General features: G+C 41.7%; 5 protein-coding genes across 10 annotated transcripts in view; 1 reads left to right on the top strand and 4 right to left on the bottom strand.

Moving 5' to 3' along the window:
* LOC124035868 (CKLF-like MARVEL transmembrane domain-containing protein 3) lies at positions 1-5,851 on the bottom strand. The gene is made up of 5 exons (XM_046349674.1): positions 5,556-5,851; positions 3,174-3,329; positions 2,242-2,337; positions 1,651-1,768; positions 1-905 (listed from the first exon to the last, which is right to left on the bottom strand). Exons 1-5 carry the CDS (start codon positions 5,673-5,675, stop codon positions 874-876), a joined length of 522 nt encoding a protein of 173 aa, XP_046205630.1. The 5' UTR covers positions 5,676-5,851; the 3' UTR covers positions 1-873.
* A 239-nt stretch (positions 5,852-6,090) lies between these two features.
* LOC124035869 (chemokine-like factor) lies at positions 6,091-8,862 on the bottom strand. The gene is made up of 4 exons (XM_046349675.1): positions 8,444-8,862; positions 7,813-7,968; positions 7,596-7,691; positions 6,091-7,310 (listed from the first exon to the last, which is right to left on the bottom strand). The coding sequence occupies exons 1-4, from the start codon at positions 8,549-8,551 to the stop codon at positions 7,203-7,205; spliced, it is 468 nt and encodes a 155-aa protein (XP_046205631.1). The 5' UTR covers positions 8,552-8,862; the 3' UTR covers positions 6,091-7,202.
* Positions 8,863-9,008: 146 nt separating this feature from the next.
* On the top strand, positions 9,009-12,217 carry LOC124035866 (thymidine kinase 2, mitochondrial-like). 3 transcript variants are annotated; one of them, XM_046349670.1, is made up of 10 exons: positions 9,009-9,251; positions 9,753-9,823; positions 9,945-10,019; positions 10,158-10,211; positions 10,295-10,384; positions 10,541-10,614; positions 10,714-10,802; positions 10,897-10,976; positions 11,104-11,184; positions 11,986-12,217. In XM_046349670.1, the coding sequence occupies exons 2-10, from the start codon at positions 9,764-9,766 to the stop codon at positions 12,070-12,072; spliced, it is 690 nt and encodes a 229-aa protein (XP_046205626.1). In that variant the 5' UTR covers positions 9,009-9,251; positions 9,753-9,763; the 3' UTR covers positions 12,073-12,217. The 3 variants fall into 3 exon arrangements, with proteins under 3 accessions (XP_046205626.1, XP_046205625.1, XP_046205627.1); XM_046349669.1 differs by lacking the exon at positions 11,986-12,217 and having other exon boundaries at positions 11,104-11,563; XM_046349671.1 differs by lacking the exons at positions 9,009-9,251; positions 11,986-12,217 and having other exon boundaries at positions 9,810-9,823; positions 10,276-10,384; positions 11,104-11,563.
* Positions 12,218-15,811: 3,594 nt separating this feature from the next.
* Positions 15,812-18,794, bottom strand: LOC124035864. Its single transcript, XM_046349668.1, has 2 exons — positions 18,202-18,794; positions 15,812-17,783 (listed from the first exon to the last, which is right to left on the bottom strand). Exons 1-2 carry the CDS (start codon positions 18,538-18,540, stop codon positions 16,431-16,433), a joined length of 1,692 nt encoding a protein of 563 aa, XP_046205624.1. The 5' UTR covers positions 18,541-18,794; the 3' UTR covers positions 15,812-16,430.
* A 1,171-nt stretch (positions 18,795-19,965) lies between these two features.
* Positions 19,966-25,401, bottom strand: part of LOC124035863 (protein BEAN1-like) — a 61,894-nt gene continuing 56,458 nt past the window's right edge. For all 4 annotated transcript variants that reach the window (XM_046349664.1, XM_046349665.1, XM_046349666.1 and 1 more), the window contains one exon: positions 19,966-23,259. In XM_046349664.1, coding sequence (XP_046205620.1) covers positions 22,860-23,259 — 400 coding nt within the window. In that variant the 3' untranslated portion in view covers positions 19,966-22,859. The remainder of the gene's footprint in view (positions 23,260-25,401) is intronic.

The raw sequence follows: 25,401 nt of genomic DNA, 5'->3' as shown, positions 1-25,401 counted from the left end.
TTGAACATGTCTTCATTTTTTATTAAACCAATTTAAACGTACAAATAGCTGAAAATCAACTGATTTCTTTCTTATTTTCTTTACATGACCTGCAAATTGACAAATGTTTGATGTACAAACCTGGTAAGAAAACCCTTCTGAATAGGAAAACATTTTGGTGTACCATTTTCAATAATTGAATGCAGTCCTACCCCATTTGCAGTTTACATTTCAAACACAATCACAAAAGTCTCCCAGTAATTCTCCGTGAATAAAAGCTTTCGGAATTGGAAGAAAAGAGAAGACAATATTCTGCTGACAAATCAAATTCAAACAGGAAGTGGCCATTTAGGAAGTAGCTAAGTGCCATGCACAGTCAGTCTTCTCAGCTCAGTGAACATAGATCTATCACAAAATTATTTTGACGCTAGGATATCACATCAGATACAGCAACATTTTCAATAAAGGACACCAGAAAATGAAGAATCAAGCAAAGCAAGTATGATGATCGGACAGACGGTGTAACCAGCCAACCAGCTGCCAATCTTTTCAATTGTGTAAAAATGTAGTGTCATCTGCCTTTGTTCCCCCATGCTCCTCTTGGTATTATGGAGGCTGAGCAACTGTAAACCAATAGCCATCACTAAAAATACCACAGTTCATTCACAGCTTCAGAAATGTATTTCAGGATTTGGGCAATTTTAGAGCATTTGGAAAAGAATAAAAGTAACTGTAATTGATCATTTGTATGTGCCAACATTCCAAAGCGCTAAAGACCTGTTTTCACGTCGGTTTAAGATGAAATGTGAAACCGTCGGGATGCCGTTGACGTTTGCAGAATGGATGTCTTCCTGCCAGGCATGGTGGACACATGGTCCCTGGGCTAGAACCTCTTCAGTCCGAGTCAGAGTCTGAGTCATTGTACTCTATAACACAGAAGAAAGAGAAACTTTTACACTGAGGGTATAAGCAATGCATGTCTTTGTCTGTCTGTGCCTATCCCTTTCAAAGAGGGAAGTGAAGGCCTGTGGTCTCTGCCCTCCTTACGCAATGATCAGGAATTAAAGTTAGAGATGAATATAAAGTCTATATAATCGTGGAAGCCAATCGTGATGGGTAAAAACACACAACATAGATGATTAAAGAGTTAATATAAATGTTATTAACATAGTAACAACTAGGTTGTGATCAGATACAGTTTCATGGCAAATGAGAAATCATAATTCAGATGTTACCATGTTTTGTTTATCAAATAGATTAGCTACTCAGCATGGTCAGAACGAAGCGCAATCTGCAAAGATTATCACAGACGATGTGCTGACTCCCCAAACACACTCCATGAGTATTCACTCCCACTGACCTATGGGACCCTTGGCTGAGTGAACTTGAGCCATGTCGTCCACAATGTGGCTTAAGATTTCTACCAGCAAACTGCAAGTTTTATTTGTTTTCCTAAACTGCCCAAACAAATTTGATTAGAACTGACAGAAACAAAAACCCTGAATGGAGGGTCAGCACTAAGTTCTCATTTCTATATTTCCTGTAGCCATTTTGTGGGAAGAACAGGGAAGGACTGAATGTTTCTGAGGAGTATACAGGATGCAGCATTGGAGACAACATGTAGATTTACATCAGACTATATACTAGACATTATCTGAAAGAACGCTTTACCTGAGGTTCTTGGTGGCTCGTCACCTGAGTCCCCTCCTTGTTTGAGGAAATTAGCCAGGTCATTAAAGATGAAGTAAAAATCTAGAGCAAAAACAATGGTGGCAATGAACCCAAACACCTGGAGGGAGAGGAAGAAAAGAAAACCTTTGATATCAACATGAAACAGCTAGTAAATCCAGAAGGGGGGAATTGTCTGACAGAAGCTGTAACATGATATCCAGACACAATGAAGTAATGCAGCGGAGTAACCAGACACGACTTCTGAGTTCAACCTTAACTTCAGAGTTCAATGGGTATACTGTACATCAGGGGTGTCAAAGTCATTCCATGGGAAGCCTAGTGTCTACAGGTTTTTGTTTTTTTTTTTTTGCCTTTCAATTAAGACCTCAACAACCAGGTGTGGGGAGTTCCTTACTAATTAGTGACCTAAATTCAACAATCAAGGACAAGGGAGGAGCGAAAACCCACAAACACTCAGCCCTCGGTGGAATGAGTTTGACGCCTGTGCTGTAAATGCTGGGGAGATACAACTCCGATCGTGGCATAGGCTTGATGAGAGATGTGTGGATAGTGTCAAAGAGCTTTTCTTACCCCTGCTGCTTTAGAGGCCCCGTCTGTGAACTTGGAAACTGATATTATGGAGATGATAAAAAAGATAATGGACGCACTGACACAGCGCAGAAAATCCTAAAAGGGAGATAATACAAATTAAAATGTAGTTTTCACATTTGTTTTCAAATTGGCTATCATCCCTACTGTACCCAAGTGGACTATAAATATACTGAGTGTACAAAACATTATGAACACCTGCTCTTTCCATCCGATAGACTGACCAGGTGAAAGCTATGAGCCCTTATTGATGTCACTCATTGAATCCACTTCAATCCCTTCAATCAGTCCACTCTGGCTCCCGAGTGGCGCAGCGGTCTAAGGCACTGCATCTCAGTGTAAGAGGGGTCACTACAGTCCCTAGTTTGAATCCAGGCTGTATCACATCCCGCCGTGATTGGGAGTCCCATAAGGCGGCACACAATTCGTCCAGGTTTGGTCGGGGTAGATGTCATTGTAAATAAGAATTTGTTCTTAACTGACTTGCCTAGTTAAATTAAGGTTAAAAAAATGTAAATGAAGGGGAGGAGACAGGTATAAAAATATAAAAAAATAAGCCTTGAAACAATTGCGACATAGATTGCGTATATGTGTCATTCAGAGGGTGAATGGGTAAGACAAGATTGAAGTGCCTTTGAATTGTGGTAGGTGGTAGAAATGTTTTTTTTCACTTTCACGCTCAACAGTTTCCTGCTTGTGTCAAGAATGGTCCACCACCCAAAGGACATCCAGCCAACATGGTCACAACCGTGGGAAGCGTCAGAGTCAACATGGGCCAGCAACCCCTGTGGAATGGTTTCGACACCTTGTAGAGTCCATGCCCCAACGATTTGAGGCTGTTCTGAGGGAAAAGTGGGTGCAAATCAATATTAGTAAGGTGCTCTTAATGTCTTGTACACTCAGTGTATACTCACCATGAGGGGGAAGTGGAATCCCTTAAATCGCTCATTGAATTTGGTGGAATAGGCAAAAAGGAGGAAGAGGGCAGCCAGGAACTCAATGAGGGGTGCTGTGACAAAGGCTGCTGCCGTGGATGCCACAAAACAGATGAACGCGATGAGGGACAGAGCCTGACAGAGGAGACAGAGGGAGGGAGAGATAGAGACAGTGAATAATAGAGTGCAAGGCGTACTAAAGTTACTTTGGTCCAAAATCTCCCTTTCCAGAAATGTTGCAGTGACCCGAAGCATTTGCATTTCCTGTCTCAAGCTGTAAGGAGATGCAGCTGTTGAATGACAAATAACATACACAGGCCTACACAGACACTCACAGACACACTATAAGCCTATACTGTACGTGAGTTCAAAAGTTTTTTGCTTGTTTATACACAAATGTATTAACGCGACTGTTCACTTTAGCTAAGCATGAAACATGTTTGTCTGGTTGATCACAAATCCTGAAAGATGCAACTGCCTTTGTGATTTCAAAGACGCCCGTAAGTCTTTAATATCAGCATCCAGTCTCTCCACGAATCACAAGTTTATGTTTTCTTTGTAAAACGCATTTCTGGTGATAGTGCTTGTTTTCCTACATCCCCTTGTCCTGAGTTTCCTCCGGGTCAACATCATTGGACGAGACAAGCCCAGGCACTGTTATCTCCACAGAGCCATCTTGTATTTGTTACACTGGGCCATCAAAATCATAGACAAGGCTCACCTTGGGGTGGGAACTCCCCGAAATGCAACAGACTGCTACTGCTGCTTTCATAGATACAACCCTGAGCACAATGTTCATCTATCTTACACTTAGAATGTGTTTCATCATTGAATAACGTTGAACATCTTCGTAACGCACAGCAGAACTGCTTATCAGACATTTTGTCTGACCTCGACATGGCTAATGTTTCTCATCTCAGACACCCAATGCTATGTTTCTCCTATAGTAAAGCAACAAGGTAAATTCTCTAGGAATCTTGGAATCTAAAACTGGCTTCTGAGAATTCTGGCACAACACATTTCTTGTCAATTGGATGCTACGAGCGACAAACTAAACGACTTAAGCAGCATTATTGTCATTCCAGCTATTAATGATCACGAAAAACTCTATGCATATATGTTTTCCAGCTGTCTTGAGCCACTACTAAAAACCAGGATATTTCATTGTGAGTTTTTTAAAGTCATAGTAGCACCCATGTGGTTTCTAGCACTAACAAGGGAGAGGATCATATTCTAAGTGTGTGTAAAGAGGCTGCATTGTTCTTGGAGACTGATTCCGTTACCTTATAGGGCCAGTCAGCCAGAGCCCTCTAATAAAGCCCTCTATTCTATACAGTATATCTTTTGGCTACATGCCCTCCAGCAGAGTCAGTTAGTTAGAGACTGTTGATCATTGTTTCATGCAGCACATCCAGGAACCGAATCTCACATGACATACATGGGAGAGTCCATGATAATAACATATGTGTTCAATCGGTTCAAATCCTTGGTGATGACCCCTTTCACAGTGAATATGTCAAAGTAGAAACACTCTCGTTTCACTTCCTGATATCTGAGGTTTGAAATAATCAATACTCATTGAAGAATTAATGGAGTTCATTTGTTTGGTAATGGTATTTTTTACCATTACCATTACCATTTTGGTTTAATTGCATGTGCAACAGGCTACTGCACATCATGTCAAAACCTATTAGTAGTTATCCAGTAATACAAAGTAGAACCCCCGACAGTAGACTGACCACATGAAGTATAGAACACATTACAGTTGTATGTAAGGTCTATTGCTTGCTTGTGTAAACATGAATAGGCCTACACTAGGCTACATGAATATGAATGATAGTTTACAGGCTACATGTCTCCAAAATGATCCATATGCATTATGTCTTTCATTTAACTGGTATACATCTAAATTCTCACCTGAACGAAAAGGTAGTAAGTCGCAAACTTAAAACCTTCTTCCAAAGTAAAAAACAAATATGTGGCGAACTAATTCATAAATACTTTTTTTTTAACGCCTTTGACGAAAACAAAACGCTCCCTTGCCTAAATGAGAACCGTGTGATGGACACATTGACCTCAATAGAAATGGGCAGAATTCAATGGATGTGTTTTCCATATAGTTGAACCTAAACAGCTGTTTGAAGACTTGTTTAGGATAGGATAAATTAATCCCAACAAAAACCTACTTTTGAGCGTTCAAAAGCGTTACACTGAATAGCACAAACCCGTTAAATCGAGTGCACCCCGCCCCCGCCAACTAAACTTCTACGCATCTGTTTGTCTTGGCAGCGTTGAAGAAAAGTATTCGGAAGAAACAATGGAAATAAAGACACTAATATATTATTTGAAATGCTACGTTACCACTTCTGCAATAAGAAGTTGTCCTTTCCGTGAAGATGCGAATTCTTTTGCGATTGGGAGAATCGTTTGAAGGACACTTTGGCGCGGTCCAGTCGTACCGGGAGCTTCGATGTCCCCCATTTCAAAGATAACGTTTGACTTGAGTAATGGTTACAGATCCAGCGGGCTGGAAGAGTTGAGAGTGGAAAATACAAAGCCCCGAAAAAAGAGTGTTGCTTCTTGAAGTGGAAACGGAAATAATGACAGTGCGAAAACGTAGTTCAAAAAGGCGCAACATCTGCATTCCAGAAGAGATGTTAGTTGACTGGGCTATGTGCATGCGTCAAAACTAAAATACTGTAATGTATTTGTTAAAATTGTTGTGATGTATCCCTCGAGTTTTATAAATAATTTGTTTTAACTTTATAGGGCTGTGGTCCAACTTTATGGGAACGGCATAAACAACTCAAAATGCAATAGAAACATTACTTAAGAATAAAGTAGAAATAGACTCGGCCTACATGTAATCTGACATTGTTTAAAACATGATACAGGCCTAGGTTTCAAAGGTGTATTTATTTTTTATACATGATAATTGTGTTATTGCATTAATTAGGCTATACAAACAAATGGGCAATCTACAGTTGATACATCAATTTTTGGATTTAGAAATTAATGATATATGTACTCATATAAATGCCTCATGAGCTTAGTTCTACTGCCATACCCCATCAGAACACAAAATATAAGCTTGTTTTACTCCAATAATTGTAAACATATTAAGTGTAAACAAACACTATATAGTCTTGAAACATGGTTAAAACTACAATGTTGATATCATTGATGGTCAGTCCTTGCATACATAGCTCTGTCTATGAATTTGAGAGTGGTTACATTTATCCAGCCCCATATCCTTCAGGTTTTTACCAAAATGGGCCAGGGCCAAGCTTTGTTATTGTTTCAACTGCTGATTGCCCCTTTAAACCTACACATACACTACCTTTCAGAAGTTTGGTGTCACATAGAACATAGAAATGTCCTTGTTTTTGAAAGAAAAGCACATGTTTTGTTCATTGAAATAACAAAATTTATCAGAAATACAGTGTGGACATTGTTAATTTTGTACATGACTATTGTAGCTGGAAACGGCTGATTTTTAATGGAATATCTACATAGACGTACAGGGGCCCATTATCAGCAACCATCACTCCTGTGTTCCAATGGCATGTTGTGTTAGTTTATAATTTTAAAGGGCTAATTGATCATTAGAAAACACTTTTGCAAGTAGGTTAGCACAGCTGAAAACTGTTGTCCTGATTAAATAAGCAATAAAACTGGCCTTCTTTAGACTAGTTGAGTATCTGGAGCATCAGCATTTGTGAGTTCGATTACAGGCTCAAAATGGCCAGAAACAAATAACTTTCTTCTGAAACTCGTCAGTCTATTCTTGTTCTGAGAAATGAAGCCTACTATTCCATGCGAGAAATTGCCAAGAAACTGAAGATGCGTACTACTCCCTTCACAGAACAGCGCAAACTGGCGCTAACCAGAGTAGAAAGAGGGGTGGGAGGCCCCGGTGCACAAAAAAAATTAAGATGGGCGAAAGAACACAGACACTGGACAGAGGAACTCTGAGAGTGAGTATCTGAAGAGACAATTGTGGTGTCTTCACTTCACAGTGCCAGTTGCTGCTGTTCTTGGTTGATTGAATGTGACCCTCTTGAAAAGCATGCAACCATCCACACACCACAGGCCTGTTGCTATGAAACCCACTATCTGGATAGGGAAAGTATACAAGACTCAGTGTTAATATCAGATATAGGCTACAAGATAGAATTATAGCTGACATTTTTTTGTAGTAGTTCATTCATTAGTTGTACTGGGTGCCAAATGTGGGATTACAGTATATATTCACGTTAGTAGAAATGTTCATAAGGATTGTATTTCCTCCGGGCAGTTCATTATTGACAGGATGGTGTGTAAGATGAGGCTTCACCCAGAAACCCAGTTCTATAAGGCCCCCAAATAGGTCAACAAGGAATACATTTGTTTTTATCTCACCCCTCCACCCAGGGTCCCTGTCACTGTGTAAGTGGACACTGCTATCAGACTCAGGATAAGTATGAAGACTGCTGCAAACAGTGAGTTGAACAAATCCTGAAGAAGAAAAGACAACGGAAGTTACTCAGAAAGCTTGACTGCCTGACATTTTCACAGCAGTTAATCAATGTGAAAGACCTACAGTAAACACTGTACTGTAATTGAATAGGTTCCTTACAACGAGAGGCCAGAAGAACAGAGTCAGCTTCTTGTTCAACTTCAGCGTGTACAGCAGAAGCAGGGAGAATGTGATCACAAACTCCATGCATGTAGCTGCAATGTATTTGGGCCTGGATGCTACAGCAAAACACACACATGCTACAAACATAGTCCCCTGAAACAGAGAGCATTGGCAATTAGGAAATTATAGGAAATGCTAATTGATTGTTTCAATTCAAAGATATTTAAGGACAGTCTCTAATCCTACAAATTTAAATGGTTGTTTCACACCAAAAGCTGTGAAAATTAGGGTCGTTTTTATTGATTAAAATGTAATGTCCACTAGAGGGCATGCAGTATCTTGTTTAACGTTTATCATCAACTACAGGGTTTAACGTTTGTACAGTTCACAGGAACTACAGCTCTGACATTCACTTCTAGTTCTGCTTTGTCATAGACAACATATTTAGGTAATAATGTAAATCATCATGATCTCTCTGTAAGAGTAAACTATTGTAATATCCTGTAACAATACTGTGTAATACATTCTTGCTGTTTTTATCAAATTTACACCAGATATATGGCTTTATCGGGGGTGATAAGTCTTTCCAAAACCCAGTGGTTTAACAAAGTATGAAAACACGTCTCACCATCTCTGCTAATTTAAGGACACCCTTCAAGGATCTGAGAAAAGCAGTATCAACCTTCATGGGTAATGAAGGTATGTTACTGGTTGTTTTGGAACAGTCGCCTGTCATGTTACGTTGCAAAAGAACCAGCTCTGAGTCTGTGGTTCCTGAAGAAGCTATTTCCTTTCATTTGCAGGAAATTACAGTTCGTTGCAATCACTTCTAAACATACTAGGCCGTATCATACTGCTTGCATGCCACTAAACAAACTAACCATGATCTGAAAATGTCAATCAATCTGTATAGAATATTACAATCAGAAAATATTTGATTGACTTTCTCATGTAGGCCTACAGACATAGAGGCGTAAAAACATTATGAGCAGCCCTATATATTTTAATGATCCTCGTCATTGCTGTACTGATAGTCTGGCATAAATCACCGTAGCAGTGTTACCTATAAACGAGTCCATTTGCCCTCAATGGTGATGGCAGTTGGTGGAGGGAATGCAGGTCTCAGAACAAATAAAGCGCTTCAACCAATAGAAAAAAACTACATCTCCATATCATGAACCAGGAAGAGGTTATTTGACACACGGAACTGGAGTGCCGATTCACGGTCGAGCGCGGTGTGTGATTCAGATAATTATGCGATATTTCCTTCACATCTATTTGTATTAACAATTTGTGGAGATCTGCCACACGACTATATTCCCACACTGCTGTGAGGTCAGCGCGATTGGTGGCTATTCCCTGCAAAATATTTGGTGATGCGCGCGGTGAGCTCTGCCAGACGAGAGGCCATAGCAACAACACACAGCTCGTCACAAGTAGGTGCCCTTGCACAAGGTTTATTTATTCGCTGGTCTGAAAGCATTGTATCGGTACAGAGTGATACAATGAAACACCCTGTAGACTAATGTTACAATGTCATGTTACAAATGATGTGAGTTACAATGTTGCGTCAGAACAACAGAACATATTACCAACATAGCCTGCTCATACTGTTACATTTTGAATTGCCAAGTTTACAATACAATGTGACAAATGTTTAGAAACAATACACTTGTCCTTTGAGCTCACTTCAGCTACCACCAATAAATTTGATGCAAATGTAAAATAATTGCTAATTAGACATGGCCATTCCTGTCAGACTCATCCATCAGCACTGCTATTATCTACCACTACTTTCAGTGAGGCTACTTGCTCATCAATTTGCTCTAACCAAACCAGGGCAGAATACTATCGCCCTGCATACATCACCCATATTAACACCCTTCTCTGTTTGCCTTGACCATAGGTACTGACTTAACCTGACTTCTTGGTTTCAGCTTATCCCACAATGCAGTCTTACTCCTCCCAAGGAAAGCTGGTGCGGAATGGGGAGAATAATAAGTCAGTGGTATGTACTGGTACACTGTCATTTTAAATCCTTGAAAATCTTTGAAATTGATACTAAGACATTTGAAGCCTATGCACCCGAGGGAGAAGTCAACACAATGTATCTTGTTATTTCTCTTTAGATCTGTATAGAGGGGAATATTGCTAGTGGGAAGACAACATGCCTGGAGTATTTCAGCAAAACCAGTAACATTGAGGTAAAAAAAATACAAAAAAAACATACAACACTCTTGTTCAACATTTTCCATTCCTTCACTTTCCTTTCGTCCCTTGTGCTGCACTGTGTGTAAAACAAAAGGTCAAATGAAATCACAATTTTAGTTTTGAATTCTCAGGTGCTGACTGAGCCAGTTTCCAAATGGAGGAATGTTCGAGGGCACAACCCCCTGGTACGTGACCATTCTATAGAAGATGGTTCATTTAGAAAACGACATATTTTTATGCTGATGTTAGATCTACTCCCATCCTGCAGGGGTTAATGTACCAGGACCCGACTCGATGGGGCATCACTCTACAGACCTATATTCAGCTAACCATGCTGGACCAACACCTCTCAACAATAGTAGGCACTCTAAAACATTGCACAGAACAGGTTGCACTGATATCCTACTGTTTCACTACTGTTGCATGTTTTTTTATCAATAGTACAGATTTCTCTTTCGACTTTGATATTACATTGCATAATTAACATGGTCTGTTTTGTGTTTGTTGATTCCAGTCAGCCCCAATGAGAATGATGGAAAGGTCCATCTACAGTGCCAAGTACATCTTTGTGGAAAATCTTTACAGAAGGTAATGCACATGGTATATTTCACACCAGCCTATAGCTGGTTCTCATTTGTGCCCAATCTAGTTCATTTGATGTACTTCACAATATTTTGCTCTCTGCAGTGGGAAGATGCCCGAGGTGGACTTTGCTGTTCTTAGTGAGTGGTTTGAGTGGATCACTCAGAACATTGCCGTTCCTGTGGATCTTATCGGTAAGCTGTGCAGAAACACACGCTTTCTACTTTATTCTGATGATGTTGGGGTCCTTGGTAGAATCTCATTCATTTAGTTCCTCCTCTGTTTCAGTTTACCTCCAGTCGTCTCCACAGACCTGCCATGAGAGGCTTAAAGAGAGATGCAGGGAGGAGGAGAAGATCATTCCTTTGGTGAGGGTAGAAGAATGACAAACTCTCAGTGCTGTTCTTGGTCTAACTTCAGAGGGGTTTTAAGACTCGTCTCTTGCCCTACTCTCTCATCCTACTATCTTTCTCGCTTTTTTATTTATTTTTAAAGGAATATTTAGAGGCAATCCATCAGCTGTATGAAGACTGGCTGATAAAGAAGACGTCCTTCAATGTTCCTGCTCCAGTCCTTGTGAGTGATCAATCTTTTTCAGGCGTGCGTTTCGGAGGACCATGGTCAATTAATGAGGAACATTGTTTATGCGTTCTAGTGTCTCCTGTGATAAGCGCCAGAGTGTTGGTCATCTATGTCAAGGATTCCTTGTTTTTCATTGTTGGGAAATAGTCCATTGTTCAATAGAAAGGCAGGCATGCAGGTAAGTGATTGTTAAACACAGCTCTGTTTTTGTGTCACGTTACTATAATCTGTAAAGGCAGTTTCACAACATTTAATAATATATATATATATACACTGAGTATACAAAACCGGATGAAAGTTATGATCTCTTATTGATATCACTTGGTAAATCCACTTCAATCAGTGTATATGAAGGGGAGGAGAAAGGTTAACGAAGGAGTTTTAAGCCTTGAGAATTGAGAGATGGATTGTGTGTGTGTGCCATTCGGAGGGTGAATGGGCAGGACAAAACATTGAAGTGCCTTTGAACGGGGTATGGGAGTAGGTGCCAGGTGCACCGGTTTGTGTCAAGAACTGCAACGATGCCGTTTTTTTTTCACGCTCAACAATTTCCAGTGTGTATCAAGAATGGTCCACCACCCAAAGGACATCCAGCCAACTTGACACCTATTGTGGGAAGCATTGGAGTCAACATGGGCAGGCATCCATGTGTAATGCCTTCGACACTTTGAAGACTCCATGCTCCGACGAATTGAGTCGGTTCTGAGAGCAATGGGGGAGGGGTGCAACTCAATTTTTAGGAAAGTGTTCATAATGTTTGGTATACTCAGTGTATTTGTATTTCTATGTTTTCAGGTAATTTCGGCAGACGATGACCTGCAAAAGATGATCCTCCAGTATGAGGAGAACAGAGAGAAGATTTTATCAGGGAGCAATGTGTGACTGAAGTACAGTGCCTTCGAAAATTATTCAGACCCCTAGACTTTTTCGACATTTTGTTAGGTTACAGCCTTATTCTAAAATTGATTTAAATTGTTTTTTCCCCCCCTCATCAATCGACTCACAATACCCCATAATGACAAAGCAAAAACAGGTTTTTAGTAATGTTTGCTAATTCAACTTTGTTGAAGCACCGTTGGCAGCGATTACAGCCTTGAGTCTTCTTGGGTATGACGCTACAAGCTTGCCACACCTGTATTTGGGGAGTTCCTCCCATTTTCTCTGCAGATCCTCTCAAGCTCTGTCATGTTGGATGGGGAGTGTTGCTGCACAGCTGTTGTCAGGTCTCCAGATATGTTTGATCGGGTTCAAATCCGGGCTCTGGCTGGGCCACTAAAGGACATTCAGAGACTTGTCCACGAAGCCACTCCTGCGTTGTCTTGGCTGTGTGCTTAGGGCCGTTGTCCTGTTGGAAGGTGAAACTTCACGCCGGTCTGAGTTCCTGAGCGCTCTGAAGCAGGTTTTAATCAAGGATCTCTCTGTACTTTGCTCCATTCATCTTTCCCTCGATCCTGACTAGTCTCCCAATCCCCGATGCTAAAGAAACATCCCCCACAGCATAATACTGCCACCACCATGCTTCACCGTAGGGATGGTGCCAGGTTTCCTCCAGACGTGACACTTGGCATTCAGGCCAAAGAGTTCAATATTGGTTTCATCAGACCAGAGAATCTTGTTTATCATGGTCTGAGAGTCTTTAGGTGCTTTTTGGCAAACTCCAAGTGGGCTGTCATGTGCTTTTTACTGATGAGTGGGTTCTGTCTTGTCACACTACCATAAAGGCCTGATTGGTGGAGCGCTGCAGAGATGGTAGAGCCTTCCAGAAGGACAACCATCTCCACAGAAGGACTCGAGAGCTCTGTCAGAACAACGATCGGGTTCTTGGTCACTACCCAGACCAAGACCCTTCTCCCCCGATTGCTCAGTTTGGTCGGGCGGCCAGCTCTAGGAAGAGTCTTTGTGGTTCCAAACTTCTTCCAATTAAGAATGATGTAGGCCACTGTGTTCTTGGGGACCTTCAATGCTGCAGAAATGTTTTGGTACCCTTCCCCAGTTCTGTGTCTCGACACAATCCTGTCTCTGAGCTCTACGGACAATTCCAACTGTCAACAATGGGACCGTACAGTGCCTTGCAAAAGTATTCAACCCCCCCTGGCGTTTTTACAATTTTGTTGCATTACAACATGTAATTTAAATTAATTTTTATTTGGATTTCATGTAAAATAGTCCAAATTGGTGAAAAGAAAAAAATAACTTGTTTCAAAACATTATTCACCTTTTTGCTATGAAGCCCCTAAATAAGATCTGATGCAATCAATTACCTTCAGAAGTCACATAATTAGATTGCACACAGGTGGACTGTATTTAAGTGTCACATGGTCTCTCTCTCATATATATATATATATATATATATATATATATATATATATATATATATATATATATATATATATATTACACCTGTTCTGAAAAAGTCCCAGAGTCTGCAACACCACTCAGCAAGGGGCACCACCAAGCATGTGGCACAATGAGAATAAGAGCACCTCTTCCCAGCTGCCCACTGCACTGAGGATAGGAAGCACTGTCACCACCCATAAATCTACGATAATCAATCATTTCAATAAGCATTTTTCCACGACTGGCCATGCTTTCCACCTGGCTACCCCTACCCCGGCCAACACCTCAGCACCCCATGCAGCAACTGGTTCACCAACTACTTCTCAGACAGAGCTCAGTGTGTCAAATCGGAGGGCCTGTTGTCCAGACCTCTGGCAGCTCTATCGGGGTGCCACAGGGCTCAGTTCTCTGGATGACTCTCCTCTGTGTATATATATATATATATATATATATATATATCAATGATGTCGCTCTTGCTGCTGGTGATTCTCTGATCCACCTCTATGCAGACGACACCATTCTGAATACATCTGGACACTGTGCTAACAAACCTCCAAACGAGCTTCAACGCCATATAACACTCCTTCCGTGGCCTCCAACTGCTTTTAAATGCTAGTAAAATGAAGTGCATGCTCTTCAACCGATTGCTGCCCGCACCCTCCCACCTGACTAGCATCACTACTCTGGACGGTTCTGACCTAGAATATGTGGACAACTACAAAATTTCTCAACAAAGCCTCTTTCACTCACATTGTCATTTACAAGATAGCCTCCAACACTCTACTCAGCAAACTGGATGTAGTCTATCACAGTGCCATCCGTTTTGTCACCAAAGGCCCATATGCTACCCACCACTGCGACCTCTATGCTCTCGTTGGCTGGCCCTCACTATATATCCGTCGCCAAACCCAATGGCTCCAGGTCATCTGTAAGTCTTTGCTAGGTAAAGGGGGCCTTAACTCAGCTCACTGGTCACCATAGCAACACCCACCCATAGCACACGCTCCAGCAGATTTATTGCACTGGTCATATTGAATAGTTATGCACGCTCAAGTTTTCAGTTTTTTTTTGTGTTAGTTTGTTTCACAATACAAAATATTTTGCATCTTCAAAGTAGTAGGCATGTTGTGTAAATCAAATGATACAAAACCCCTAAAAATATATTTTAATTCCAGGTTGTAAGGCAACAAAATAGGAAAAATGCCAAGGGGGGTGAATACTTTCGCAAGCCACTATATAGACAGGTGTGGGCCTTTCCAAATCATGTCCAATCAATTGAAATGACCACAGTTGGACTCCAAGTTATAGAAACATCTCAAGTATGATCAATGGAAACGGATGCAAGCTCAATTTCGAGTCTCATTAGCAAAGTGTCTGAATACTTATGTAAATAAGGTATTTCTGTTTTTTATTGTTATAAATTTGCAAACATTTCTTAACCAGTTTTTTTGCTTTATTATGGGGTATTGTGTGTGGAATTCCTGAGGATTGTAATTTATTTAATAGATTTTAGCAAAAGGCTGTAACGTAACAAAATGTGGAAAAAGTCAAGGGGTCTGAATACTTTCCGAAGGCACTGTATATATGCTGCACCAACAATGGCAGTAAATATGTTTGTCTATAAGCAGGTAATTATAGTCCAAGAGAGAACACCAGAATGAGCTTGTGGAGTTTCTGTTATCTTACACACTGTCTTAGAACAACTCTCTGACCGGTACATTTTCAGACCGCAAGTATTCCATACTGTATATTTACTGCTACAGGTCACATTCCAACATATGTTACATAAGCACTTGCTCGTTTTTGTTTGTTTCACTGACCATGGTGGATTCTCTCTATACGGGAACATGGTACACTGTTGGCTTCTTAACGTTGGTCACGTGGTGTCAGCCCTAAAATAATACCTCCATTTTACAGCTGCTGGGACATAGCGGTATCACCTCTGTAATACAAAGCATATATTTTAGGGGGCTGCTGACTAACATACTGTATATTTACTGCTACAAGTCGCTTTCCAACATGTGCCGAGATGTGTTTTGCTCTAATTTTATTTACTGCTAATATATAGAGGAACATGTTGTCAGGCTGGAATTGCACTTAGTTGTGAACAGGACCAGCAGTTATTGTGCTAAAGATTGTACTCTTTTGCTGAGATCGTTTCAATAAATACCTAAAAAGGGATTTAGTTTAATAACATATGTTAATGTATGCTCTATTGCCGATTTTTAAAAGTTAGTGTAACTGTCTATTTTGTATGATCCATTTGAACTTCTGAATAACACGAAAGTCTTCCACATTTTTATTTTAGTTTAAAAAACATTCGGAATAGAATTGGACTTATATTTCCATAAACATTACAAAGCATTCAGTAGTCCCAATGACAATGAGCAAGGAATGTAAGTGCAGGATTGGCATAGAATTAATTTCACTAAGGCACTGTCACTAAGAGGACACAGTGGAAACATTACCTCCACCTCGTAAATTAGGTCAAGCATAATTGACATTGTATTAAGTCTCCTAAGAAAGGGTACAAAGCAAAGACCAGAAAATACTGAAGAGGAATTAAATTAAGTAATTATTTTCATCACCTTCGTACATTGAATCCACAGGAGGTTGGTTGCAACTTAATTGGGAAGGACCTGCTCGTGGTAATGGCTGAGGCAGAAAGGGGTGGAATGACATCAAATACATCAAACATGGTTTGATGCTATTTCATTTGCTCCGTTCCAAGCCATTATTATGAGCCGTTCTCCCATCAGCAGCCTCCACTGATTGAATCGCCCCAGACCAAAACAACTTAGTGGCAAGTGATGTTATAGACCTGAACAGGCATGTCAATCAATTTCTCTCTGTGTGTTCTGACGGTCCAGGAGCACCAGCATTCAATCATGACCTTACTTCCTCTAAGGCTCGTCCACCATGACATATGTCTGAAGCAGCTCGTCCTCTGAGGGCTGAATGATGGGGCCCTCCATGTCCTGGTGCTGAGGGCCTGCGGAGGGCTGGTGGTCAGCAGCAGTAGGGTCTAGCACTGGGGGGTCCAGGTGGCTGGTTGGGACATAGATGGTGTGAGGTGGCTCTTTGATGGTGTCCCTACCAGGAACGTGTTTGTGGGGACTGTCTGCTACTTCACAGCTGCTACAGCCTGGGATGTTACAGACCGGCACCAGAGAGGAAAGGCACATTAGAGGCAGGCTCTGGTACCCTGCAGAATCCTGGTGAGGGGACCCATCATGGCAACTGGCATGCGGCAGTGCTGTCTCTTCTACAGGGTATTTCAGGTTCTCCACCTTGTGCTCCTCCACCTTATGCTCATGGACATGCAATTGGCCAATCCTCTCAGCCAGCTTGCTCAGCTCGTCTGCATCATCTGCCTCCTGACCCTCTCTGGTCACTTCTACCTGTGGAGGAGTTGGTCCATGGAGCGTGGCAGTAGTCTCGTAGGCCTTATCTTCTGGAGGCTGGAGTTTTGGGACTGCTTCTGTGAGATGGGGTTTTGGTGCTGCTGTGGCGTGAAAGGAGATTAACTGGAGACCACTTACATCACTGCCAGCTAAATTGGCTGGACTGCTACCTTCCTCAGGTGTGTTCTCTTTGATAAGTCTCCTCCGCACTACAGGAGGTCCACCCAGTGGCTTACTGAATATTGGCTTCTGCCTTATGGCAAGGTCTGGGTAATTCTGCTGCATCTCCAGGATAGACCGGTCATCGTTCAAGAATGCCCTGGGTGGTCTGATTCCTGGAGAGTGTGTCGTCTCAATGGGCTGGACCTCCAGGTTGAGGGTTATCTGTCCATCATCCTGTTGCCTGCCTGGTGTGCTAGCAGTGACACGGTTCTCCTCGGTTAAGTCTCCCTCATCTGTCTCCACCGGTCCTGGGTCTACCAGGGAACAACCATTAGATAAGGGTCTATCTTCATTCTCCTCTTGTTTTTGCATTTGTGAGGGCTCTGTTTCCGAGTCCTTTGCTGTCTCCTCGGCAGCCTGGGTGTTATGTAGTGGTGCAGCTCTCCTCTGTAGAATCTCCAGACAGTCAGGCTGTGACCGCTGACCCATGAGCTCCAACAGGTACTCGCACTCTGTTCGGGCCAGGAAAAGCTCAAAACCCATTTTCATGGCTGTTTCAGGGTCTGCATTGTCTGTGAGTCGGTACTCTGTCTCAGTCTCCAGATGATACCCTATTGTTTCAAGGATACTTTTCGTGGTACTCTTTGTCAGGACCGGCTGGATGCAGTAGACAAAGTGGCCAGTGAAAGTCTGAGTGGGAGATAAGTCTTAATTATCACAACAACAACTCAATGAAACGTAAGAAAATGATCACTACAGTATAGAGAGAATCTGTGCTTTAATCCTCTCCAGTTTAAAATCATGCTTCACTTTTTGACATTTCACAAGCCCAGCCAAATAATTTAGCCTGTACAGTTTACTTTCACTTCCTGATTTGTGACAGCTCCACCTTTGAAAATGTGGCTTGTGATTAGAGATGGCGTTTCAATGTGAAACCATAGTCATATATTATCCCTCTATTTCTTACTATGATGATAATAATTTGTACATCTGTATTAGGCTATCCTAGCCTAAATCTAAGCCCATTTGCTTGGGTGCATTGCGCAAGATAAAAGCAGGCTAGGCCTAATTGTCGAACTATGAATACCATGCCAAGTATATTTTTTACCTTGAGTATCTTGATCTCCTTCTTCCATGGGTAAAGAAACAGATTTACACAGAACATCTCCAACACCTCTGTGGCTTTGATGAGCGCACTGAAGAATGCCCGACAATCTTTAAAGCCGGATTTTACGCATTCGAATGCAGTAAGGTAAAAATCCAAATTAGAAAATCTTTCTCCGGGGTCTGTCTCTAACAGCAAAAATCGTCTAGCTCCCACGGTAACCTGTTTCTCTTGGCATAGTTTCAGGTTACCTTTACTCCATATCTGTTCATAGTAATCTAGGTAATTGTCGAAAGCCTCTTTACGCGCTACAGGCGTTTGGTCACCGATACCATCCTTCATGTTTTTTTTTTGTTGAAAAAATACTGTTCAGTTAGGCTACACGCTTCTTATCGGATTTAGAAATAACATAGGAACAAGGAAGTATGACGAGTGGAAGTGAAAGACGGTACACCATTGATATTGTTCTGACAGGTTTGTCAAATTTTTGTCAAGTAGGTAAAACATTTACAAAATGCGGAAGCATGGCTTTTTCGCTACAGTTCGGCCACGGTGACATTAGATTTGCCCATGTATCAATGAAGTTTCTCCTTCAGTATCGGCTTTGTGTTGCATAGCACGACTGACATCTAGAGGACAAAACATAACATATCCTTTCTAGACTGAAGACATGCATCTTCCAACAGATGGCGCTATACAGCAAAAATAAATATATCATATTCTAATCATGCCACAAACCTGAGATGATGATGAAACGGCTGGAGCAGCTCTTCTCTGTAATGTTAATTAATCAACTTCCAGTGTATCTCTCTCCGTCAGGTTGTTTTTCTGTGCTGCTACAGGTGATTATATGTTACAGTACATGTTCCACCAAAAACAATGAGGTAGAGAATGATGATAAACCCTTGAATTATGAATGCATAGCTGCAGCAGCCTGATTTAGAGCATGTTTCAGTTGAATAGTGATAATGTTAAAACTGTTTTTCAATGACATGGTGATTTGTCAGGCATTTAGGTGATTGGATACCTTGGAAACATCACTGTAAGACACATCTATGAGGTTCTATCACAGATGATGTCCACCTGACCTATGGTCACCTCTAAATTGCCACAGAGACCAGAGCAGCTCCAGAGAGATCTCTTCTGCTTTGTCAGTCACATCAGGAAGGAAAACACAGTTTGAAATGATTCCCCTCCTAAGTCAATAAGATCTGGGTGAGTGCCGTATTCACAAAGCCTCATAATGGACGCTGTGGACTTATTATCTAGAGTGCAGTGGCACTAGATGAAATTAGATTTCTGCTGGCACACCCTAATAGGAGCCTTGCACTGGGCAACGAGGGTAATTAGGAGCAGAGCAACGGCACAGGCCATCTGCTCATCCGGATTTACATTAGCTAGCTAGCCCACCACCCGAACACAACATTCAGAGCAGATCAGAGGGGAATGAATGGCTGTCAACAGACAGGATGTCACAACATATTCCCATGCGTTATACATGGCAGGATTCGATTGGTTAAACGTTTAGGGGAAACACTTAGCCAATGTAGATAATTGCGCTACACTGTTTCTGCACTTTTGGATGCTATACAAACACTCCTCATTCCCAGCTCCCTCTTCTACTATCCCTATGTGTATCAATAGTAATGGTCCTCCTCCTATATTACAGCTACTACTCCTAGGTGTGGCCTACACGTAAAACAGGAAGGCGATTCCAATGCCCAGAGTCGCAAAACCAGGACGAACAGTCACACCCGACTCGAATCATAAAGGTCAAATGTATTTAATTTCCCCAATATAAGAAATTAATAAAAGCTCTAATACAAAACATGGATATACGTCGATGACTGTGATTATAGGAAACAAGGATCTTTTGTCACACAGGACAGTTGTGCACAACAGTGGGACTTATAGGGGAAACTATACATTGGAAGTGTACGTGTACAGCGTTACACATTATTTCACATTTATGTTGAACATGGACTTATTGTGTTACCAAAAGGAAGTAAACAACAAAGACAAAACAGCATGTAAGACCAGAGTGAACCGCATTGCAGTTTTACCTCAACAGGTGTTGGACTAGGTCTTCCAACACAGTAACATTGCTTTTCGAACTGACTTGTAAAGGCAGGTAAAGTTGCATTTCTGGATGACTCTGAGTGTGTCACGATGCACACAATCTAATACGTTGTACTTATGTTCACTGCATTGCACTTTTTAAGATTTCAGTTTATGAAACACAAGAACATCGTTATTATTGTATCGCATCGCTAGATTTGCCACAGCTACATAACAATAAGCAATAATGCTCATTGTCAAATTATTAACACATCATTTTCAGCCCAAACGTGGCTTTGTTTATAGGGCTTGACATGACCATTCTGACCACAAATAGAATATGTATTAACAAGTGATGAGAACGGCATTTGGTTTTTAAAAGCCATTTAACAGACTCTCTTCAAAGTCAAATCCATTCGATGATGATTGGCACAAGAATGTAACGCAAGAAAAATAACCTGTTGATCTTTAATCTTTAGACGTTTCTGTCTAGTGCGAAGCATCTGTGTTGTCGTACATCTACATTCTGGTGAATCTCACAACAACGATTTAATAGTAGTCCGTCCACAGTTATACACATTATTGATAAAGCTATTCTAAATAAATACTCATCTCTTTATAACTTTTATCCACAATGCCAGCAATGCAATCATGCGACTAATTCATTTATAAAATATTCATTAAGGGTTCATCAGTGAGGACTTCACTTCACAATAAGGGATTTGGTAAGATAAATGAGGGAGACAATGAGAAAGAGAGGGGGGCTGGAACAGAGATAACAAGTTCTGGGCCAAACGCAAAGGTGACAGGGGGTCATTGACTCCACAAATACGGTTTTATACACAAAATATGGACATTTTCTGCTGAGAGTACTTTTTTCTGGGGTTTCAATGATGAACATAGCCTTATCTGAATAACTTAACAAAGTAACACAAGCCTTGAAAAAGAACAAGCCATTTGGAAAAGGAAAGCTCTTGATATGTTAATCAGTGTTTCAAGTTACTATGGCTACAATGTTAAGCAGTCTAACAGTCTTAGACTTAGTGCTTGGCAGGCACAGTCATTTTTATACCATTTATACATAGATGACAGACATGTAAGAACAGTTCAACTGGAGACAGTTTATCTGTACAATGAATACTCACAACCAAAAACAAAACACTGAATAATAATTTGGAACCATTAAAAATATTCCAGCATATCGAAAAATACAATGTGTCTAAACTGAATAATAACTTGTAAAAATGAATTGTTTATTTTATCATAATATCAAAGATGACAGTACTAAAGTATAGTAAACCCCTAATCACAGTAAACTGTGTGCTCATATTATTTATCCTTCCCACCAATTGTCAAATACCATTGTATCTCTGCTACAAGGTATATTGTACTTTGATGTTAGCTGGCGAATGGGTCAAGCGCATAGTAAATCTCACTCATGAACACCTAAAAAAGCTCTCCACAAAAAGAGGAGTAGCGAGAGAAAGAGAAGAGGAATGTGTGGCGGTACACGTTTAGAGACTGAAACAGAACAGTTTGGATCTAAATAGGCCTCAGCCCCCAGAGGGGAAACCTAATTATAGAGAATAGACAGTATTTCCATCTCATATGAACGTGTTTATATCCAGAAACCATATAAAACCATATACCACAAAAATAATTTATGTCAAATAATAGTGCAAAAAAAATACCTACTCTTAGAAAATGTTTTTTCTAAAACGATTCATCGACTGTACCCATAGGAGAACCATATTTGGTTCCATGTAGAACCTTCTGTGGAAAAGGTTCTATGTGGAACCAAACGTGTTCTAGCTGGAACCAAAAAGGGTCCTTCAAAGGGTTCTCTTACAGGGACAGCCAATGAATCCTTTTAGGTTCTAGATAGAACCTTTTTTAACAGTGTATAACACTGGGGTATATTTATCAGTTGAAATTTCTGGACATTTTACAGACTGTCAGAGTCCTAAAGTCAACTAAATATAAATCAAATATTATTTGCAGGTAGAAAATATTAATAAAACCATATGGATATGTGATGGAATGTGAAATTAGTGTTTTTTATCAAGAGCGATTCCATTTCAACACAACAAGAACCAACAGTACATACAGAATATCTATGTGAAACCACTTCAGGTTACCTCTAGTGTTTTTTTGTGTGCTAAAAACAGACTTTGATAATGCTTCCTAAATGCGTGAATGCCTCCTAAATTGAGACCATTGTACAGTATGAAGTGAATTCCCTTTGGACAGAAAGACCACACTCCCAGCCCCAGGTAGCCAGTAGTAGCCCTGTGATGTCATGGCAGTGCCCCAGTAGTAAAGGGAGAGAGAGTGAGAAGTGGTGCGGTTAACATCTTGGGAGTTGGGGGACGCAGCTTGTCCAAGAGGTAGGGGGAAGGAAAGGAAGGTGCAGGTTCAGAGTTCAGGTTCAACCCAAAGTTTCCGCTTCAGTCCAGAAAGTCCATCTCTTTTGATACTGCCTGTCATGCACAAAGGGACACTGGAAGAAGCAGAAGAGAGATTTCAGGCTGTCCTACTTAGACTGGGGTGGGGGGTGTGGCTGTCCACACGAAGAGCATTGGAGTGGACTAGCCCAGTCAGCTCTACAGGATTCTGTGTGCGACAGCCAGGGCTCTCTGGGGACTATGGCTGTCCTCCGAGGGATGTTTGAGCAGGTCCATGGGCATCAGAGGGATGGGCTGGTTCTGCCTGCTCACCACAACCTCGTACGGGGGCGCCTCCTCCAGGGGGAACGCTGACTGGGAGATGGAGGATATTGGCTGCTGCCGGAGCTCGTGCAGTCCGATCGGGTAGTGGGAGGCGGCAGCGCTGCTGGCGGACACCCAAGAGGCCCCAGCTCCAGTGGACGGCTCCTCCATCTCCAGGCTGGTGTAGGTGGCCTGCTGGTGGCCCCGCTGACAGGGGTCCGTGAGGGAGTATGGAGGGGGGTCATCTGTGGGGACGTATATCTGTGTCGCACCTGGTCCCACACATTCATCATAGCTGAAATAAAGACGAGTATATCAGGTAAATGTAACATGTAACATTTTAAAAGAGGTTTCAAAAGGCCTAAGGATATCTCCAACCTTCAAACAGTGGTAGGTCAAACAATTTAGCCTATGCCGATGGACCTGGATTCTATGTTTGTAGTTAGCAACATCAACACAAATTAAATGTTTAGCATAAGAAGAGACAATGAATATGACATGACTGCTGTCCTGGCTGTCTGGTGACTAAACATAATCCAAATTTGAACGGTGAAAGAGGCCTGTTAGAGGAGACTCTTGTTATCTACTGTGAGCTCTGTTCCTGTGTGGCGGCTGCTAGTCTTGGTCTGGTGCTTTCCATGGGAAAGCCTGCCAATGGACAGTTATTTCAGCTCTCACATAACCCACAATCCCACAGTGCACTGGAAGTCTGTCTAGCACATACAACCACGCTACTAGAGCTGCCGGGCTCCATAGAGGCCCTGTAACACAAAGGGAATAAGCGGAGAGAGAAAGAGAGGGCGAAAACGGTGTCAGTCAGGCCGACTGGCTTGAGATACATTTGCCACGGACCATCGTCATATGTGTGAACCGCCCACTAAATCGCTCTCTACCACCCCGACCGCAGGGGATATCTGGGAATAGAGGCAAATACAGCGGGATAATTGAATCTGTGGAATTGTAAACAGCATCACTCTCTCAAAGAGCGGGTGTGGGGAAGCAAGGCAAATGGCACTGTGGCTGTGGATTACTTAAGCCTGTCACCTCCGGGCTGGGCCGGGCGATACACTGAGAGGTTTAATGAGGAGAGAAGGCATTGCGAGCCGGAGTAAATGAGATCTTTATTAATGATAGACTGGATGAGAGTTCCACTTCCTCTGCGTAGGGCTGGGAAAACAATATTTTCAGTAGCAGGTTTAGCTAAACGGAACAGTAGGAACATTCACAATGGCTCTCATGTATCAGATGAGGCCAGGTATAAAGTGTATTAGGTATACACTGAGTGTACAAAACATTAAGGACACCTGCTCTTTCCATGACATAGACTAACCAGGTGAATCCAGGTGAAAACTATGATCCCTTATTGATGTCACCTGTTAAATCTACTTCAATCAGTGTAGATGAAGGGGAGGAGACTGGTTAAAGAAGGATTTTTTTTAAAGCTGTGAGACAATTGAGACATGGATTGTGTGTGTGTGCCATTCAGAGAGTGAATGGGCAAGACAAAATATTTAAGTGCCTTTGAACAGGCTATGGTAGTAGGTGCCAGGTGCACCGGTTTGAGTGTGTCAAGAACTGCAATGCTGCTGGGTTCTTAATGCTCAACAGTTTCCCGTCTGTATCAAGAATGGTCCACCACCCAAAGGACATACATCCAACTTGACACAACTGTCAGAAGCATTGGACTCAACATGGCCCAGCATCACTGTGGAACACTTTCGACACCTTATAGAGTCCATGTCCAGATGAATTGAGGCTGTTCTGAGGGCAAAAGGGGGTGCAACTCAATATTAGGGAGTTATTCCTAATGTTTTGTACACTCAGTGTATATTTTCTGCCATCACATTACCCCATTCTGTTCTAAACATTATTCTGGAAGGTTTCAAATGGGTTTGAGGTAAATGAAAGTATGTGAGCTACTCTCAGTCAGGTATCTCCTCATAGAGACTCATACAGTCAGATATCTGCTCCTCATAGAGACTCATACAGTCAGGTATCTGCTCCTGATAGAGACTCATACAGTCAGGTATCTGCTCCTGATAGAGACTCATACAGTCAGGTATCTGCTCCTGATAGAGACTCATACAGTCAGGTATCTGCTCCTGATAGAGACTCATACAGTCAGGTATCTGCTCCTCATAGAGACTCATACAGTCAGGTATCTGCTCCTCATGTCAGGTATCTGCTCCTCACTCATACAGTCAGGTATCTGCTCCTGATAGAGACTCATACAGTCAGGTATCTGCTCCTGATAGAAACTCATACAGTCAGGTATCTGCTCCTCATAGAGGCTCATACAGTCAGGTATCTGCTCCTGATAGAAACTCATACAGTCAGGTATCTGCTCCTCATAGAGACTCATGCTCCTCATAGAGACTCATACAGTCAGGTATCTGCTCCTCATAGAGACTCATACAGTCAGGTATCTGCTCCTGAT

Source organism: Oncorhynchus gorbuscha, linkage group LG05 (assembly GCF_021184085.1).
Source record: "Oncorhynchus gorbuscha isolate QuinsamMale2020 ecotype Even-year linkage group LG05, OgorEven_v1.0, whole genome shotgun sequence".
Taxonomy (NCBI): Eukaryota; Metazoa; Chordata; class Actinopteri; order Salmoniformes; family Salmonidae; genus Oncorhynchus; species Oncorhynchus gorbuscha.
Note: the sequence above shows the minus strand (reverse complement) of the source record. Positions and strands in the feature narration are given on the sequence as shown.

Excerpts from the sequence above, each read along its gene's own strand:
- LOC124035868 (XM_046349674.1), bottom strand. The coding sequence starts at position 5,675 with ATGGGGGACATCGAAGCTCCCGGTACGACTGGACCGCGCCAAAGTGTC. Across the intron at positions 3,330-5,555 it reads AACTTCTTATTGCAGAAGTG|GCTCTGTCCCTCATCGCGTT; the intron begins GTAACGTAGCAT and ends CTCCTCTGTCAG. Across the intron at positions 1,769-2,241 it reads GGGCCTCTAAAGCAGCAGGG|GTGTTTGGGTTCATTGCCAC; the intron begins GTAAGAAAAGCT and ends CTCTCCCTCCAG.
- LOC124035869 (XM_046349675.1), bottom strand. The coding sequence starts at position 8,551 with ATGACAGGCGACTGTTCCAAAACAACCAGTAACATACCTTCATTACCC. Across the intron at positions 7,692-7,812 it reads TGTTCTTCTGGCCTCTCGTT|GATTTGTTCAACTCACTGTT; the intron begins GTAAGGAACCTA and ends TTTCTTCTTCAG. Across the intron at positions 7,311-7,595 it reads CAGGGACCCTGGGTGGAGGG|ATAGTGGGTTTCATAGCAAC; the intron begins GTGAGATAAAAA and ends TTCCCTATCCAG.
- LOC124035866 (XM_046349669.1), top strand. The coding sequence starts at position 9,764 with ATGCAGTCTTACTCCTCCCAAGGAAAGCTGGTGCGGAATGGGGAGAAT. Across the intron at positions 10,020-10,157 it reads GCAAAACCAGTAACATTGAG|GTGCTGACTGAGCCAGTTTC; the intron begins GTAAAAAAAATA and ends TTGAATTCTCAG. Across the intron at positions 10,803-10,896 it reads CGTTCCTGTGGATCTTATCG|TTTACCTCCAGTCGTCTCCA; the intron begins GTAAGCTGTGCA and ends CCTCTGTTTCAG.
- LOC124035864 (XM_046349668.1), bottom strand. The coding sequence starts at position 18,540 with ATGAAGGATGGTATCGGTGACCAAACGCCTGTAGCGCGTAAAGAGGCT. Across the intron at positions 17,784-18,201 it reads AGGAGATCAAGATACTCAAG|ACTTTCACTGGCCACTTTGT; the intron begins GTAAAAAATATA and ends TCTCCCACTCAG.